Genomic DNA, 17657 nt, shown 5'->3' with positions numbered 1-17657 from the left:
GAGTGCACTGTCGTGCTATGCAACACTGAGTTGAATCAGCGTTGGGAGATCAGAGGAGATCAGGAGAGATAGCTGTAGACGACAGACTGTTCATCTGCTGTCTACAGCTATCTGTAAAACATGCTGCAGCCACTGTCTTGTTTTGGCATTTTAGCCAGTGATGTTGGGGATCTTGTCAAAACTGATGGAGTTATGAACACAGGAAAGGTTTCATTTTTCAGTATGATCCCAAAAACACTGCAAATAAAATTAAAGTATATCCATGGGAAAAAATGCACAATGGAACACCATCAGTCATGGATTGACCTCGCCAAAGCCTAGGCCTCATCATTACTGGAGTAGTGTGAGATCATCTTGACCAAAAATGCAACAAAAGGCAGACAACGTCCAAAGAAGAGCTTTGAATGTTCTTCGAGAAGTCTGGAGAACTATTCCTGAAGAATACTTAAAGAAATGACAAGAAAGCTGCCTAAGAGAGTTCAGGCTGTGTTGAAGAATAAAGGTGGCCATGCCAAAAATTGACTTTCAAAATCTTTGAAATTATACAAACCCTGTTTCTTTGCCTTATATTTCCCTGTATGCTTTCATATGTTTCAATAAATCACTGCACCAATTTCCTATTTTCCTGGCAAAATAAAATGAAGGCTGACACTGCACTGTAATAAAATATGGGTCTGTGTTGTTTAATTTATGCCTTTTGATAGAAAATAAGGTGATAGTATACAGATATTAAATGGGGGATATGAATAAGTAATGAGCAAAATTTCTCCGTAAACAAAGTTTCTCCTTAGTGATATATGTACAACACTGTGGGCAGCAACTATCCCATTCTTGCATATTAAACTCCATGAGAACTTGTTTCTGTTTGTGTGTCAGTAATTAACTCAAATCCACCCTCTCTAAGTCTAATGAATTTTCCCTTCTAACTAGTTGTTTTAGGACTGGTACTTTTTGTGTTTAAAACAGTAATATTAAATTTTGTGCAGCACCCTCGGCGATGGTTAAACCTCAGGGAACGCGGTAATGACAAACTTCCTCACAACTGCTCGCGCACACAACTACAAATTAGTACACACACATTCAAACTCACTCGCAGAGGACGTACGGAGAGCTCAGGGATTCACTATAATGCCAGCATGACACAAACACAAATAAACAAAATGCACACATGGTGAAACATATGCGTGTGCACACTCACAAATAAACACACACACAGACACACACAGAAGGAAATGCAGATGGCCTATTTGTGCCAAATCTGATTATGGTCTGATTGCTGGCTTCCAGACTAGCTGGTGTTAGTTTTGTGCCTGGCAGCACTCAGGAAAATGATCAGAGGATCTGCTTGTGCTAATTGCTCTGCGAGATGCCCTGAAGACACACTTTTTTTTGAAGGTAGAGAGAAAGCTGAGTGTTAAAGGACTGTTAACATACAGTTTATGTCAGCTTCTGCAGATGGCTGCCAATCCTTATGCTCCAAGATGTCCTATGAGAAAATAAGAAGCTTCATTTTGCCGTTTTGACACATAAATAACAACACACTGCTCTTCTCTCAGGTGGAGGCCATGCGTTGGAGGATGGGTGACCCAACTTTCCCTGCCTCCGTTTGCAGCCTCCCGTGCCGTACGGGTGAAAGGAAGAAAGTGGTGAAAGGGGTGCCGTGCTGTTGGCACTGTGAGCGCTGTGAAGGATACCACTTTCAGGTAGATTTCTGAAGAAAAATATCAGCTATCCAAAACCGTCAGCGTGATCCAGAAATTAAAATATCACAAACACTGTGACATCACAGGTCACATACAAATCTGGCTAGATCTTGATTTGTGTTTGACAAAAATCATGCATCAACCCTTTATCAATTTAGCAGTTTCTCTGTCAGTCTGATTTCAGCACTGATTATTTGTGTTTTCAAACCTAGAGAGGCTCACAGAACTTCTTAGCCTAACCAATTCATCTGTGTGAAATTGACTTGTCAAAAAACGAGGTAAAAATGTGGATTTTAATCAAATGTCTAACATTCCTTATACACCCTCTCCCAACTTTACAAATGAAACCGCATTTGTTGGAACGCTTTAAAAAGAATCAGCTGAAAGACCTATTTGCAATAAAAACTGTTTGACATTGTAAACGTGTTAGCTTCTGCACACATCGACTTGTTGACAGCTGCTGTCTGCTTACTCCTGCTCTTTTTTAGGCAATTAAAAAAGTGAGGCACTTAGATTGTCCATTTTGAATTTCTATATAGAGAAAGTATCTAATTTGAGGAGAGGGAAATGCCCTGATCACACATTTTGAAGCTGCATTAATGATAAAAAAGAAAGCACAGCCTCTTTCAGTTGTAACGCTTTACATATCAGGACATAATAAAATGATCTGGTCCTTATCAGGTCTTCAAATTAGGTAGATAAATATCAGCAGGTAAAATATTACACTGTGTCATCATTTATTTTAGAAATACTGAGCTAAAATGCAGAATCAATGTATGAAAAAACTAGTTTTGCCTAAATATAGCCATCCTTTTTCTATAGGAATAAAGAGAGTCAGGGATGTCTAGGTGCTGCTAATCAAAAGCATTTGATTAACTGATCAGCAGCAGCACTTCTATAAAAGCAAAGGTTTTGTCACTTTGCTGGTCTAAAGCATTCAGGTATGTGTTAACACGAGGCCAAGGAGTGATTAGCAGTGATCTCTGAGGAAGAATTGTTATTGGTTATCAGTCTGGGAAGGGTTATAAGGCCATTTCCAAAAAAAAGTCCATTCAAAGATTATTCACAAGTGAAAAACATTCATGAAAGTAGAATAAGAAAAAATCTGAAACTGAAGTTTGCCTGGAAATGCTGCCACTTCTTCTCTTTCTTGAAAAAAAAAAAAAGAACATGGCAGCACAGCTTCAGTTTGCAAAGTTGCATTCAAACAAACCACAAGACACAATGTCCTTGAGATAGCAGACAGGAAAATGGAAATGCTTGGCCATAATGCACAACACCATGTTTGCTGAAAAACTCAAGCATATCAGAACAAACACCTCACACCAACTGTCAAGCACAGTGATGGAGGGGTGATGATTTGAGCTCGTTTTTCAGTCAAAGGGCCTGGACACACTGAGTCGACCATAAACAATGTATACTCAATCAATCAATCAATCAATCAATCAATCAAAGTTTTATTCGCCACGTGCAGGTTGCCCTGCAGTGAAATAGGACCCCCCCCCCCCCCCCCGACCTTACACACACAACACAGACATCACATGGGGATACAGGTCGGAGATCGGTAGCGTTACAGAAAAAAAACACTGAAATATACACTACAATGGGAAAGTACAAGAGGAAAAAAAGTGACCTCTACTCATGCTGGGCTCCTGGGAGGACAGCATGAGAACAGGAAACAAAAAGAACTCCTCTGCACAAAAAAGCACATAAATGTCCACAGCACAACATTATGAAACACGTGACAAGCCACAGGGTCGGGTGGGGGGTGAGGAGTAATCCGAAGCAAACACAGCAGCCATCCTGCCCAGCACTACCATTCCAGCGCGGGCTCAGACCCGCCGTGTTCCCAGGAGGGAACAAGCATCGAAGGCGTTTGGAAAGGAAAAAACATGAGACTAGACAAGGACATAAGAGGCTAAGCAGGGAAGCTAAGGGAGAGGAGGAGAGGAGAAAAGTGCGACCGTCTTCGTCAAGAGCAAGAGCAGAAAAAAGTATATTGTAGTCAAATATGAGAATATGCAGCAGCTAAAGCATGGCTGAAATTGGGCCATGCAAGTGAACAATGATCTTCAGTACACCATGGAAAATTAGATGTACTTGAGCCATAACCATATATCCATATATGTGAAAATTAAATTATCATTGGGGACCATTTCAAAGTCTATCAGGCTTCCTGTTTAGTTGGAAAAATACTTGAACACGCACGTATATGTCAAAAAATGTGCTTAGCAAAGAAAATAGAAAATATCAGTTACAGTGGGGCAAAAAAGTATGTAGTCAGCCACCGATTGTGCAAGTTCCCCCACTTAAAATGATGACAGAGGTCAGTAATTTGCACCAGAGGTACACTTCAACTGTGAGAGACAGAATGTGAAAAAAAAATCCATGAATTCACATGGTAGGATTTGTAAAGAATTTATTCGTAAATTAGGGTGGAAAATAAGTATTTGGTCACCTCAAACATGGAAAATCTCTGCCTCTCACAGACCTGTAACGTCTTCTGTAAGACGCTTTTCTGTCCCCCACTCGTTACCTGTATGAATGGCACCTGTTTGAACTCATCATCTGTATAAAAGACACCTGTCCACAGCCTCAAACAGTCAGACTCCAAACTCCGCCATGGCCAAGACCAAAGAGCTTTCGAAGGACACCAGGAAAAGTATTGTAGACCTGCACCAGACTGGGAAGAGTGAATCTACAATAGGCAAGCAGCTTGGTGTGAAAAAATCAACTGTGGGAGCAATCATCAGAAAATGGAAGACATACAAGACCACTGCTAATCTCCCTCGATCTGGGGCTCCACGCAAGATCTCATCCCGTGGGGTCAAAATGATCATGAGAACGGTGAGCAAAGATCCCAGAACCACACGGGGGGACCTGGTGAATGACCTGCAGAGAGCTGGGACCAAAGTAACAAAGGTCACCATCAGTAACAACGGCAGGGAATCAAATCCCGCAGTGCCAGACGTGTTCCGCTGCTGAAGCCAGTGCATGTCCAGGCCCGTCTGAAGTTTGCCAGAGAGCACATGGATGATACAGCAGAGGATTGGGAGAATGTCATGTGGTCAGATGAAACCAAAGTAGAACTTTTTGGTATAAACTCAACTCGTCGTGTTTGGAGGACGAAGAATACTGAGTTGCATCCCAAGAACACCATACCTACTGTGAAGCATGGGGGTGGAAACATCATGCTATGGGGCTGTTTTTCTGCCAAGGGGACAGGACGACTGATCCGTGTTAAGGACAGAATGAATGGGGCCATGTATCGTGAGATTTTGAGCCAAAACCTCCTTCCATCAGTGAGAACTTTGAAGATGAAACGAGGCTGGGTCTTCCAACATGACAATGATCCAAAACACACCGCCCGGGCAACAAAGGAGTGGCTCCGTAATAAGCATTTGAAAGTCCTGGAGTGGCCTAGCCAGTCTCCAGACCTCAACCCCATAGAAAATCTGTGGCGGGAGTTGAAAGTCCGTGTTGCTCGGCGACAGCCCCAAAACATCACTGCTCTCGAGAAGATCTGCATGGAGGAATGGGCCAAAATACCAGCTACTGTGTGTGCAAACCTGGTAAAGACCTATAGTAAACGTTTGACCTCTGTTATTGCCAACAAAGGTTATGTTACAAAGTATTGAGTTGTATTTTTGTTATTGACCAAATACTTATTTTCCACCCTGATTTACGAATAAATTCTTTACAAATCCTACCATGTGGATTCATGGATTTTTTTTTTCACATTCTGTCTCTCACAGTTGAAGTGTACCTCTGGTGCAAATTACTGACCTCTGTCATCATTTTAGGTGGGGGAACTTGCACAATCGGTGGCTGACTACATACTTTTTTGCCCCACTGTACAACAGCAGCTGCTCATGTTTATGAGGGCGAGCACTCAATAGTTATTTTGCAGAAACAAGCAGTAATTGTGGAGTTGTCAAAAGCACAACTGATAATAAGTCTTTTCCTCAGAATTATATTAGATTGTGTCTTATGGAGATCAGGCACACATATATTTACACAAAAAGAGTTTTTTTTTCTACATGTTTTGGCAAAAAAATAAATTGATTAACGAATTAAACCATATAAATGATGTCAATGATGTAATAGTCAGCTCCCGCTCCAATAAGGTCCTCATTCTGTGAACAGACTCCTTCTGATCTATGAGATGGTGACAGTACTCCCTGCTCTGTTCTGCAGCCTCAGTGAGATACAGCACACCACCTTTCCTTCTGCTGTGGGTTCAGATTAGATTGGCCCCGGCAGTCCAATAGATAATAATGCATTGGTCTGACTGCAGGAAGAGAGACACAAGACAACAAAATGAAATCAAGGCACACCACAACAGCCAGATGGCCAGATGGTTTTTCAATCAGCCAATTCATGGTTGAATCGGTGTTTAACAGTCAAATTATCATTAGAAAAATCTGTTTACTTAAGGAAAATGAACTAATGCATGTTCTAAAACCTCTCTCCCCGTTAGGCCTCAGAGTTCACCTGTGAGCTGTGCCCATACGAGAAGCGACCTGATGCCAACCGCACTGGCTGCACTCCCATTCCGATCATCAAACTGGAGTGGCACTCACCCTGGGCCATCGTCCCCGTCTTTATCGCCATGCTGGGTATCATCGCCACCTCTTTCGTCATCGTCACTTTTGTCCGGTACAATGACACGCCCATTGTCCGAGCTTCGGGGCGAGAGATGAGCTACGTGCTGCTTACTGGAATCTTCCTGTGCTATGCCATCACATTCCTGATGATCGCGACGCCGGATGTGGGCGTGTGCTCCCTGAGGAGGATTTTCTTAGGCTTGGGGATGTGTTTTAGCTACGCTGCGCTGCTCACCAAGACCAACAGGATACACCGCATCTTTGAACAAGGGAAAAAGTCTGTAACAGCACCCAGGTAAAAATGCCATTACGTCTGCTCTTGGCCCTTTTGTGCGTACATGTTTGGGCTGTGCAGATTTTGATGGGTTCAGTGGCACTTAATATTGCTATAAGTGTGGCTTTTTTGCACTCAGGTGTGTGACTTTACCTGCACCCTACTTTTTCAGATACTTGCGGTCATTACTCATCATTTATTTTTCATACATTATTTATGAGAGTCATGAACTAACAATTTCCTATTGTACTGCTTGCACTCAGTGTGAGTGACTCTGGGAGAGAGCATCCACTAAGTGGCTAAATTGTTAATGCAGGATTTAATAGTGCTCAGGTTCATGGCCCTGCTATCCAGACAGTTAGATTTTTTCCCTTTTTTTTCTTCCTCTTCTTTTTTTTCCCATCCAGCTACAGACTTTTTACACAAAGTATTTTGAGGCTCTTTTCAGGTTACGGTAGTGACTCTAAGGTAGTCAAGCACTGAGCGTCCTTTGAACTTGAGAGCTTGAAGGAGTGGGTTGTTTCTTTCATTCTGATGCAAGTGGAAATATAGTTTTTGTTTTGGGCCATGATTTGCACCCCGGTTTTGATATCTCTGTCATCCTAGATGATCATCAGATTTTCTCTTTTCAGCTCTGTCTTCTTGCAACTGCTCCTCCTTGTTTCTCCCTTTCTTTCTTGCTGCAAAACCCATCATTATATTTTCCCTGATCTCGCTCTAGCTCTCAGCGTGGATTTGCTGGAGTGTGTATGGTCGCATTTATAGAAATTTAATATATTGCCGCTGTCAAGTGGGAGACTTGTCTCAACCTTTTAGAGTCTAATAAAACTGTTTTCTTTTCATCTTATTGGGACAGGATTTTTGAGTGTTTGTTAAGTTATTTTTGGACCGTACTGGCTGAAGACTTTATGAAAAATCAAATTCTGTGGAAAATAGAATAGATCTAGTCTTACGGTGAATCTCAGTGGATCACCTTGTCAGCCACTGCATTATGATGTTTCACTGAACCTGCTTGAAATTTTATACCTGTTGGAGTCACCCGTTCCTGGTAGGTCAAAGAGAAAAGATAAAATGTATTTACAGATCACACAATGGTTATTGAGAGCCTATTTATGGGTTAGGCGTCTACCTCTGTGTGCAGATGCATTCCTGACCCAAGACAGATTAAAGTGAACAAGGTATATTACTGCTCTACATGCCAGATATTGATATTCTGGCATTAGCTAACTAAGCTAACTGAGTAATGTATATCTGTATTTGAATATCCAGAATCTGAAGTCAAGGAAAATTCAATTCTATTCAATAAATAGTCTAAATTCTGTTACTCAATTATGTTTGAACAATAGTTATTGTCCAGTAACAAGTACCCTTTCTGCATTTATCTATATTCATAAGCAATCTCTGGCTGCCAAAACAGAAAATCTTGGCCTGAATCTTTGTTGGCTACACCAGCCAAATACCCTCCAGAGGTTAAGTCACCAGACTGGCCAATGCATTACCAGACTGCTATTTAACTAACCATGTGACACTGAAGCAATGTTTAAGTTTAGTTCTATTGGAAAAATGTAGCATGAATTCAAAACAACAGTAATCTAAGGGAGCTTTATATTGAAAGGTAAAGAGCATACGGTGTTACTCTTACAAAGGGTAAACTCAAGTGACTGATCCCCCATGAGCAACCACTTGGTGGTGGAGGAAGTGCTGCCTTTTGTCAGGAAGAGACCTCTGGCAAAACCAGGCTTAGATAAGGGTGGCCATCTGCTGAACCAGTAAGGGGTTCTGAGGAAAGAGATGGCAGACAAGAGCGGCATAGAAAGACCACGACCAAGAAACAGGATAAAATACCAGCTAACAAATAGTTAATGAGATGCGATTGTGCTATATCAATATGAAAATAGTGAAAAGAGTTGAGTGAAACAGAGGTACTCCGTTTGTCATCGCTACAGCCTATATATCAGCAAACTAAAGGATTGTTCAAGGTAACTTATGAAAGAGAAAAGAGAGGGGGACTGTCTCCTGAACGCAAACTGGGAGCTGGTGGAACAAGCTCTCAGCTCATGAAAAGAAGTTGGTGCAACCTGAGAAATGTAACCATGAGTGCATATTTTCTAGCATTAATTGCAGTTTTTCATCCTTGCTAAATCAAAATTTAATTAACCATCCTGTTCTTTACAGGTTTATCTCTCCTGCCTCCCAGCTCGTCATCACCTTCTCCCTGATCTCAGTTCAGCTTCTGGGTGTCTTTGTGTGGTTCGCCGTGGATCCTCCCCATACTGTAGTGGACTACGGCGAGCAGCGGACCCAGGACCCCACGGCGGCACGTGGTGTCCTCAAGTGCGACATCTCAGACCTGTCTCTCATCTGCTCCCTGGGTTACTCAATTCTGCTGATGGTTACGTGCACGGTTTACGCAATCAAGACGCGAGGCGTGCCCGAAACCTTTAACGAAGCCAAGCCTATTGGATTTACCATGTACACCACCTGTATCATCTGGCTGGCGTTCATACCCATCTTTTTTGGCACGTCCCAGTCTGCAGAACGGGTGAGTGTGTTTATATTTTGGATGACACTTATTACATCCTGAGAAAACGGAAAGTGTGTTGTTGGTGTCTGTCCTTCAACCCCAATCAACTGCAAGATTTCTGAGGATCAAACTGTAATATGTGTCTGCTTGCTTAACTGTTTGTTTTCCCTTTATATCACCGCTTTAAAATTCAAATCAATTCCTCTTGGAACATCTCCATCTACTGTGAACAGCAGGGCAAATTTGTATTTTGCTGTGCTTGAGCAAAGTTAGATCTATATTTAAGTGCAATAGTTTTTTAAAATACAAAACTTCTCTGGCAGGTGCAAGGTGGTTGTGCGATCAGTGCGCTTTTGCTTCACGTGGTTCAAAACTCCTAAGCAGATTTTAAAGCAAGTTTTGAAATTGCATTTTGAGCCATACGTGTGATGTATTGCTTTGGCACAAAGTGTCCTTTTACTACCTCCCTGAAAATTCTCAAAATCAAAACCGTATCTTTTGGCACTGAAGTACAGAAGTGTTTTACAACTGTAGCTATACTATTGGCTTAGAGTCAGAAATCTCCCGACAATCCCTCGTGAGTACAAGAGGATTTACTGTCTGTCTGATGGACTGGAACCGTGCCATGGTCTGGGCTTATAGAGAGTTATACTGCCGAGCTTATTCTTCCTACCTGTAGTTAATTCTTAATGGGTGTTCGATGAGAATAAAAGCCACGTGAGGTGTGTGTGAGGGTATGAGTGATAGCGTGACTGGCTCTTAAACAGTGTCCTTTCATCTTATCAGCTTAGAAACAGTGGGTTTGAATGCGCACGTAAACACCAATATAGCTAATCTGATTCATAAGACCGTACACATATTGAAGCGTACTGTTTACTCGAGCTAAAGCAGCAGTGGTCTATTGATTCCATTTCTTGATAGTGCGAATATGCTGCTTTCAACAATAACACACTTTATACACTCATTGAGATTCATGACAGGTCATTGATTTTTTTTTTTTGTCCAAGTCACATTTTTTACATCACAGTGCTAAACACACTCTATACATCTGTATAAAGAAAATGTGCACATTACTCTAGATCAATAGAAGTAAACAGGCATATACAGTGCTGTGACAAAGTATTTACCAGCTTCCTGATTTCTCATGTTTCTGTGTATTTGTCTCATTAGCGTGTTTCCAATCATCAAACACATTTTAAGAAAGAACTGCAGTTTGCGATAACTGGTAAAAAGTTTGTCACATCTCTATGGAGGACTTGGCCTGCTGTGAACAGCCTGTTATAGGTCATGTAAAAGCATCTCAATTGGATTTAAGTTCAGACTTTGACTAGGCTTTTTTTTAACTTTCTTTTTTGAGCTGATGAGTGGACATTCTCCTTCAGGAGTTTCTGGTAGCGAGCTGAGCTACCAGAAAGTGAAGCAGCAAAGCGGCCCAAGACCATCACACCACTGCCACCGAAAGTTCAATTTGTCCCATCAGTCCACAAAATATTTTCCCAAAATCTCAGAGATCATCAAGATGTCTTTTTGGTCAGCAGTGGTTTTCACCAACTCTCCCATGGACGCCATTTTTTCTCAGTCTCTTTGTTGTTGAATAATAAACACTGACCATAACTAATTCAAGTGAGGACTGAACACACGCAACATGGGAAAGTGTTCCAGTGTGTACATCTGATCTGGGACCGCTGCAATCTTCGACTGCGCCTCCAGCTGACCCGATGTCCACATCAGAGGGGAGGTAAGCGTTGGAGGTGGCGTTGGATCCGGGGTAGGGAGGGTGATGCGTCAGTGAGTGCTTGTCAGTATATGTATGTGTGTGCGTGTCCGTAGTTCAGCTGAGACAGTGTCCTTCGCCCTGCCAGGCTAAGTAAACAGTCTTCCAGCCAACCCAGGTGGCCTTGCATGGAATGGGAAGGAACAGACTCAACACAGTCGTTAACTTAAACTTAACTGGATGTAAATCCAAGTGAGATGCTTTGACATGACCTTAAATGGGCCATTCAAGTTGGACAAAATTCCTCCATAGTGACGTGATAAACTTATCATTTAAAAATTGAGTTTTGTATCTACTCAAATACATGTCAACATGCTAAGATTGAGGCTCCAGATTCCAGAGGATAACATCGCTGTAGCTATATCAAGTGTTTTATAAACAGTCCAAGACCTGTGTCCGCTGAATATTCCAGATTTCTCTTCCTCTACCTCTACCAAAAACGTGTCAGCTCTAATAATCTCTTCCTATTTTGGAGTGTTAGTCAGGATATTTTCATTTCCTCCTTTTCTCTACATCTAAGCCCATTTTCCTTTCAAGACGGGTGCCAGCCTCTGTCACATGGCAGAGAGCTGACATCAAAGTGATCCCGTCTAATCACACATCAGGGAAATCATACTCTTGCTGGATGTTTCATGCACTCTCATTTTTTCCATAAGAAGTCGGAGAGTAATTGTTGATGCAATACATTTTAAGTGTATCTGTAAGTTCAGTATTTCTCCTTTTCCCCAGGAATAACCTTACTCTACAGTTATACCAAAATAAGGAGACTATTTCTTATAACTGCAGCTTCTCAAATCCATCAAGATACTGTGTGTGAATGACAGGCAAGCTGCTCATGTTATGCGAATTCTGTGTTTGTGACTACATGCAAAGTTTTGTGCTTGTGACCATTTAAAGGGGCCGAATGTTTCATGGCAGGATTTTGCACATCCCTGACTGTAAAAGTAATTTGTGTGCATATTCATGAGGCCATATCTATGTGTGAATTCTATCGGACATAGCATCCTGTCATACTGGACGGGCATTGCAGCGTCCATGCCTTGTTTGCTTGGCTAATTAGAATGTCCACCAGCAATTTTGTGTGCATTTTGTGTTAGCATGTTTGTCCGATGGGTTGTATTTAATTGGAATATCCACCAGCGCACATTCGCTTGTCTCTGTATGTTGTTTCTAATTGGGATATCCTCTGGAGTGTGTGGCAGCTGGCTGGCTAACAGAGAAAGCAGAATAGAGGGAGGAGAGAGTGAAGTGAAAGGAGTAAACAGGTAATGATGTGACTTGCTGATGGGACTTTAATGAGGAGAGCTCTACCAAGGGCATAGGTTTGGTTTCAGACAGAGGGGAGGGCGATGGAGCTGCAGTGAAGTTAGTTGGAGGTTAGGTGACAGCATGACTCTCATTATGATTAACTTTGTGATTATCATGCTTCACCTGGTATCTTGATATAAGGGTTAACATTTGTATGACTATGCACACAGTTAATAGAAGTATACCACAGTGCAGCAAGTGATAATCAAGTCTGGATGCTTCGGCATGCTCAGAAAAGTCACAGTTACATTGTTGTGTGCTATACCTCGTCTGAAATGCTGACGTCAGTGAAATTTACAGGGACCTGAAAACTTTACTGCAGTTAGTTCTTGGCTCTGGGATTGTGTGGAGGCTTCTTTCAATACAGTGACTTTCACACTGGCCTTGTGGGAACATTTCAAATGTATGAGAGCTTGGATTATAAGAACCTTTCTTCAGCAGGTGTGCTTCAGCACTTCTTTTCACAGTCAGTGTTGGGGAACACATCTCAATGGGAGCATTTAAACATTTATATAAACAAAAGAAAATCTTTAACTCAAGGTCCACTGGCGTACATCTTTTCAGATTCTTCAACCACATTTCAGGGCCCATGTTGGCAGACAGAGTTTGCTCAGTTGTCATGGAGATAGCTTTGTTGGCCATTTATTGTCTGTGTGGTGTGGTGCTATGGCTCAGAATCTGCTCCTCGTGCTCTGGGTAAAAATATTCTAAAACAGAAACCAACAAGAACCAATTCTATCAAACAGCCCCTTGCATTAAGTGTGAAGCAGTTACAGAATGTGACAGTTTGTTTGTGCACATTGATACAAGTTGGCATTTGTTCATTGCACTCAGCAGTCAGATTATGAAAGTAACTCACTGCATTTGAAAGTATGTTTCATGCCTGTACCACACGTGCTCTTAAAACTCTGATGGGATTCTGATGACCACCAAGTCATGACGAAAGAGCGTTGAAACTCATGATAACTGTTGTTTAACTAAAGGTAGTATATACCAGATATGGGTGTTCTACGGGCCGTGGCCCAAAACCAGCCTGTTGGCTGTCCTGGACCGGCTGATGAACTCCCTATCAGAGAATAACTTACTTATAAGTAGAGATGGCACGATACCACTTTTTTATGTCCGATACCGATACCGATATCATAAATTTGGATATCTGCCGATACCGATATGAATCTGATATAGTGTTTTTTTAATCAACAAAACTGTTTTTTAAATATCTTGCTGCATTTTGTATAAGTTCATACTCAAGTTTAAAACAACAACTACACTAAAGCTATTCTGTTATACCTGTATGCAAAAAAAAATATTTCATAGTTCAGCAATACTGATCAATCTAATAAACTTAAACCTACACCATCCTCCCTATTCTGGTATTTTAAAGAGTACCGTATTTCCCGGACTACAAAGCGCACCTGAATATTAGCCGCACAAGCTAAAATCAGGGGAAAATCCTGTTTTGTACATACATTAGCCGCACCTAACTAAAAGCCGCAGGTGTTTCAATGTTGACTTATCATATGTAAGAGAATATGCACAAAGGGAATTGTCAGGAAAGAGATGGCTGTTTGGAGACACACCCCTTTTATTAATATTTTGAAAAACAAGTTATGGGTACATATTTGCACATGTAGTACATAACAGTAGCCTACAGCACACCAGAAAAATAGATTCGGACTACCTTTTAGGCTCAGGTGCAGTGACACGGCTTTAACAAGAAGAAAAGTCAGTCATTCACCACCATCTTCCTGCGCACTAAAACCACCAAAGTCCTCTCCTCCAGTGTCGGATACGAACAGGCTCAGGATGGCTTCGTCATCCACTCTCCGCTTCTCTCCTTCGTTGTCACTTTCAAAACCAAAGAAATCCTCGCTGTCAGTGTCAGAGTCGAACACCCTCAGAAGGGCCGTGGCGGTGTCCTCCTCTCCATCATGCAGCAGTCCAGCCCTTCGAAATCCGTTGGTGATCGTGGATGTTTTCACACTTTTCCACGCTGTCAGAATCCACCGGTGGAGTTGAGCATAACTTGCTTTTCGCAAGTTTATCGCCGCTCATCATCCACGCCTCCCGCTGAACGCGTAGCGCTACTTTGAAATTAGTTTTTCGCGCTACTTCGTACGGCACTACGTTGCCTGGCGGACGGACATGTGACTAACATACCACTCTTGAACCCCGATCCTTCCGCCAGGCAACGTAGTGCCGTACAACAGCGGAACAAACAAAACAAATCGTCTTACGATATGACAAAAGTCATGGACAATCCATAGAAAAGCCGCACCTGACTAAAAGCCGCAGGGTTCAAAGCTTGTGCAAAAAGTAGCGGCTTATAGCCCGACAATTACGGTACTTAGCATAAATATTAAGCAACCTAACTAATAGGGTTCCAACTCCCAGCAACAACAAAAATAAATAAATAAAAAATAGGGAACCACCCCTCACGCTCCACCTCATGATGCTTACTCGACGTAATCAACCTTAATTTGATGCAGTGTGAAAAAAAATGCACAGAAATCAATTATTTTTCAAGAAATATTAAATAGATTCAACATCTTTCTTCAACAAAATTGCAGACTGCACAGATGGTACCTTCCCAAAGGAAAAAGTACTATAGCTTACTAGGGTATATATATTAGACTTAATAGTTACTATATACAGTAATTGACTTCTATTCATTTTACATCAAATTAAAACTTTGGGTGTCAGATAATTATTTATTAAAAGCTATTTTAAATGAGAATAAGAAAGAAAAGTATGTCTTTGTGCCCCCTTTTCCCTGTTAATGCCCTATTAGTGATGGGTCGTTCGCGAACGAAATGGCTCTTAGAGCCGGCTCTTTGACGTGAACGACGCGAGCCGGCTCCTTATCGCGAGCCGTCACGTGGTTTTTTTTTTTTTTTTTTCTCTCAGCCTCTCTCTCGCACTTTTTTTCCGCTTCACTCTGCACGCGAGCCTTGTGCTTTACGCTGGGCAGAGGGGGGAGGGGCGGTAGTTACACTCAGTAGCACAGGAACAGAGCCAGAGAGAGAGAAAGAGAGGCAGGGACAACAACATTAGAAAGGTATAGTAATCATCCACAACTATTTTCGGTTGCAGATGATAAAGGATTGAGAAAGTTTATTCATGCAGGTCCATATGACAGAGAATGTGCATGTTCTTTTAGTTTTCATATTATAATTTATATTTAATTGTGTTGTGGTTTGCAGTGTTTTGTGTTCTTTTCACTTTAAATTTCTGAAAGGAAAAAGCTGAAAATTTAAATAGTTAAAACTTGAAATGTGAATAGTTGATTTTTATATTATATGATTTATTTATTACATTTTATGTGGAGTGAATAAATAAAAGTATATTTACGGTGGCCCCTAGAGACAAAGCACATACAAACTTCAAATCACGTACGAACTCTGAAGCATGTACAAACTCCAAAACATGTAAAAACATGTACAAACTCCAAAACACGTAAAAACACGTACAAACTCCGAAGCACGTAAAAACTCAGAAGCATATAAAAACTCAGAAGCACATAAAAACTCAAAACACGTACAAAAGACAACAGAAGTGCTCCAGGATGCTGGGCGCAGTGTTGAGCCTTTGTTATCTTGTGGCTACACAAGCCAGCAAGTACCAACGACCGGATTTGGTGTGTCGTAGTAACAGGTAAATGAACTTTTTTTTAAATTATTTGAATATATATATGAGTGCCTGTGTATAAATACACAAACAATACACACATGCTTTCAATTGTGTAATTTAAGTGATCTAGTAGCTCTGCTTTGGAAGTTCAGTTCATGCTAGAAATGTGTGTTGGAGTTTGTACGTGTTTTGTCTCTAGGGGCCACCGCATATATTTATATATAAACATATATAAATAAAACCACTTGTTTTTATGTTAGTAATTCCTTTTGTGCATAATTTTATATTATTGTTAATAATAAATTAATTAAAGCAACAAAACAACCTGAAGAGCCGGTTCGGAGCCGAAAGAGCCGGCTCTTTTTAGTGAGCCGAACCGAAAGAGCCGGATCGCTAAAAAGAGCCGGAAATCCCATCACTATGCCCTATTGGCCCCCCTGGCTAAACTTTGCTAGATCCGCCCCTGCACAGTTACCAGCGTCAGCTACGTAGAAAAAGATCCTCAAGTAGAAAGTAATATTAAATACATTCTAACAACAGCTGATCAAGCTTAAACGTGCTGCTGTTGTTCAGCCGCTGGTTTCCTCTTTCTGGTGCAAAGTGGGCCAAAAGCAAGCTAGAGACACGGACTCGCGACAGAAAAGCCGATCAGCTGATCGTTAAGCAGTTTCATGATTGAAGTAGCAGCAGGAGAGGCAGTCGCTTGTTAAACTTAACGCAGGAATGCTTTACAAACATTCAAAGATGGACTTACACACTTGCTTTACTTCTCTCGGGATAACTTTGTCGGAGATGAAATGCCGGGTTGCTAGCGAAGCTCCAAATGCTATCCAGACCACCGACAGGTCCCGCATGCCACAGCCGCTCTATCACGTGATGCATACTGCTCCGACGTGCTAACGTTCTGAGGTGAGTTACGGCGTGTTGCAAGTTTTGTGAGGTGCTTTCGTGATATTTAATGGATCGGATTACATTTTTTATTTTTCTCCGATATCCGATCCAGTAATTTAGGTCAGTATCGGACCGATACCGATACGTAATATCGGATCGGTCCATCTCTACTTATAAGTGGCAACTTCCCTGGTTGAAACCAATGTTTTTGAGACATGTGAATTTGCCAGCCCTGAAAGATGTCGGCTCGCATTAAAAAACAAAGAGAGATTGATGTGCAATGTTGATCTTTTCCAAGACCATAAATAAAATTATAATTATTAAAGTTTAATCCTTGAATAAATAAATACTGAATACTGAGTTTGAATAAACATTAAAAAACTAAATGTATAGAGAAATTGACTTCTGAACCATTGCTAGCAAAGGAGCAAATGCAATAACAAGTTGTTGTTGTTTTTTTACCACTCTTTACACATCCAGGGATGGAACTGTCAAGATCAGATTTGTGATTTCCCTCAGAATCACAAAAAACAGTAAGTCATGAGATATGAAGTTTGTCAGAGTGTGTTTGGTGGACTCTGTGCTAATATGCTCCTCTCCAAGAAAATGGTAACAAGATGGATCGAAGACATTGGTGGAAATGTAGAGCTTTAGTTTAAAATCAAAGCAGACAATTAAATTTTTTTTCCTTTGGTTCTGTATGATAGTTGGGATGTCTGTAATGCAGGTAACAGGACAGTTATAACCACAATCCATCATCATCTGGTGGCTTTGAGATAGAATGCAGGTTTAAGGCACTTCCACATTGGCTTTATATATACATATATATATATATATATACATGTGTATATATATGGAAAATGGCCCTATAAGTCAAAACTAGTCTGCAAAGAATCGCTGCTGTTGGTGTCCAATAGCACTTCCATTCCATACTGCTGGTGTCCAT

The 17657-nt window shown here is 41.2% G+C and overlaps 1 protein-coding gene across 1 annotated transcript in view; it reads left to right on the top strand.

Moving 5' to 3' along the window:
• Positions 1-17657, top strand: part of grm8a (glutamate receptor, metabotropic 8a) — a 307806-nt gene that overhangs the window by 271480 nt on the left and 18669 nt on the right. The window contains exons 9-11 of the mRNA XM_085386123.1: positions 1557-1703; positions 6184-6605; positions 8760-9117. Of these exons, the coding sequence (XP_085242249.1) occupies positions 1557-1703; positions 6184-6605; positions 8760-9117 (927 nt within the window). The remainder of the gene's footprint in view (positions 1-1556; positions 1704-6183; positions 6606-8759; positions 9118-17657) is intronic.

This window comes from Rhamphochromis longiceps, linkage group LG17, assembly GCF_057381845.1.
Source record: "Rhamphochromis longiceps isolate RC_006_pf linkage group LG17, R_longiceps_female_GT1.1, whole genome shotgun sequence".
NCBI classification, from domain to species: Eukaryota; Metazoa; Chordata; class Actinopteri; order Cichliformes; family Cichlidae; genus Rhamphochromis; species Rhamphochromis longiceps.
Note: the sequence above shows the minus strand (reverse complement) of the source record. Positions and strands in the feature narration are given on the sequence as shown.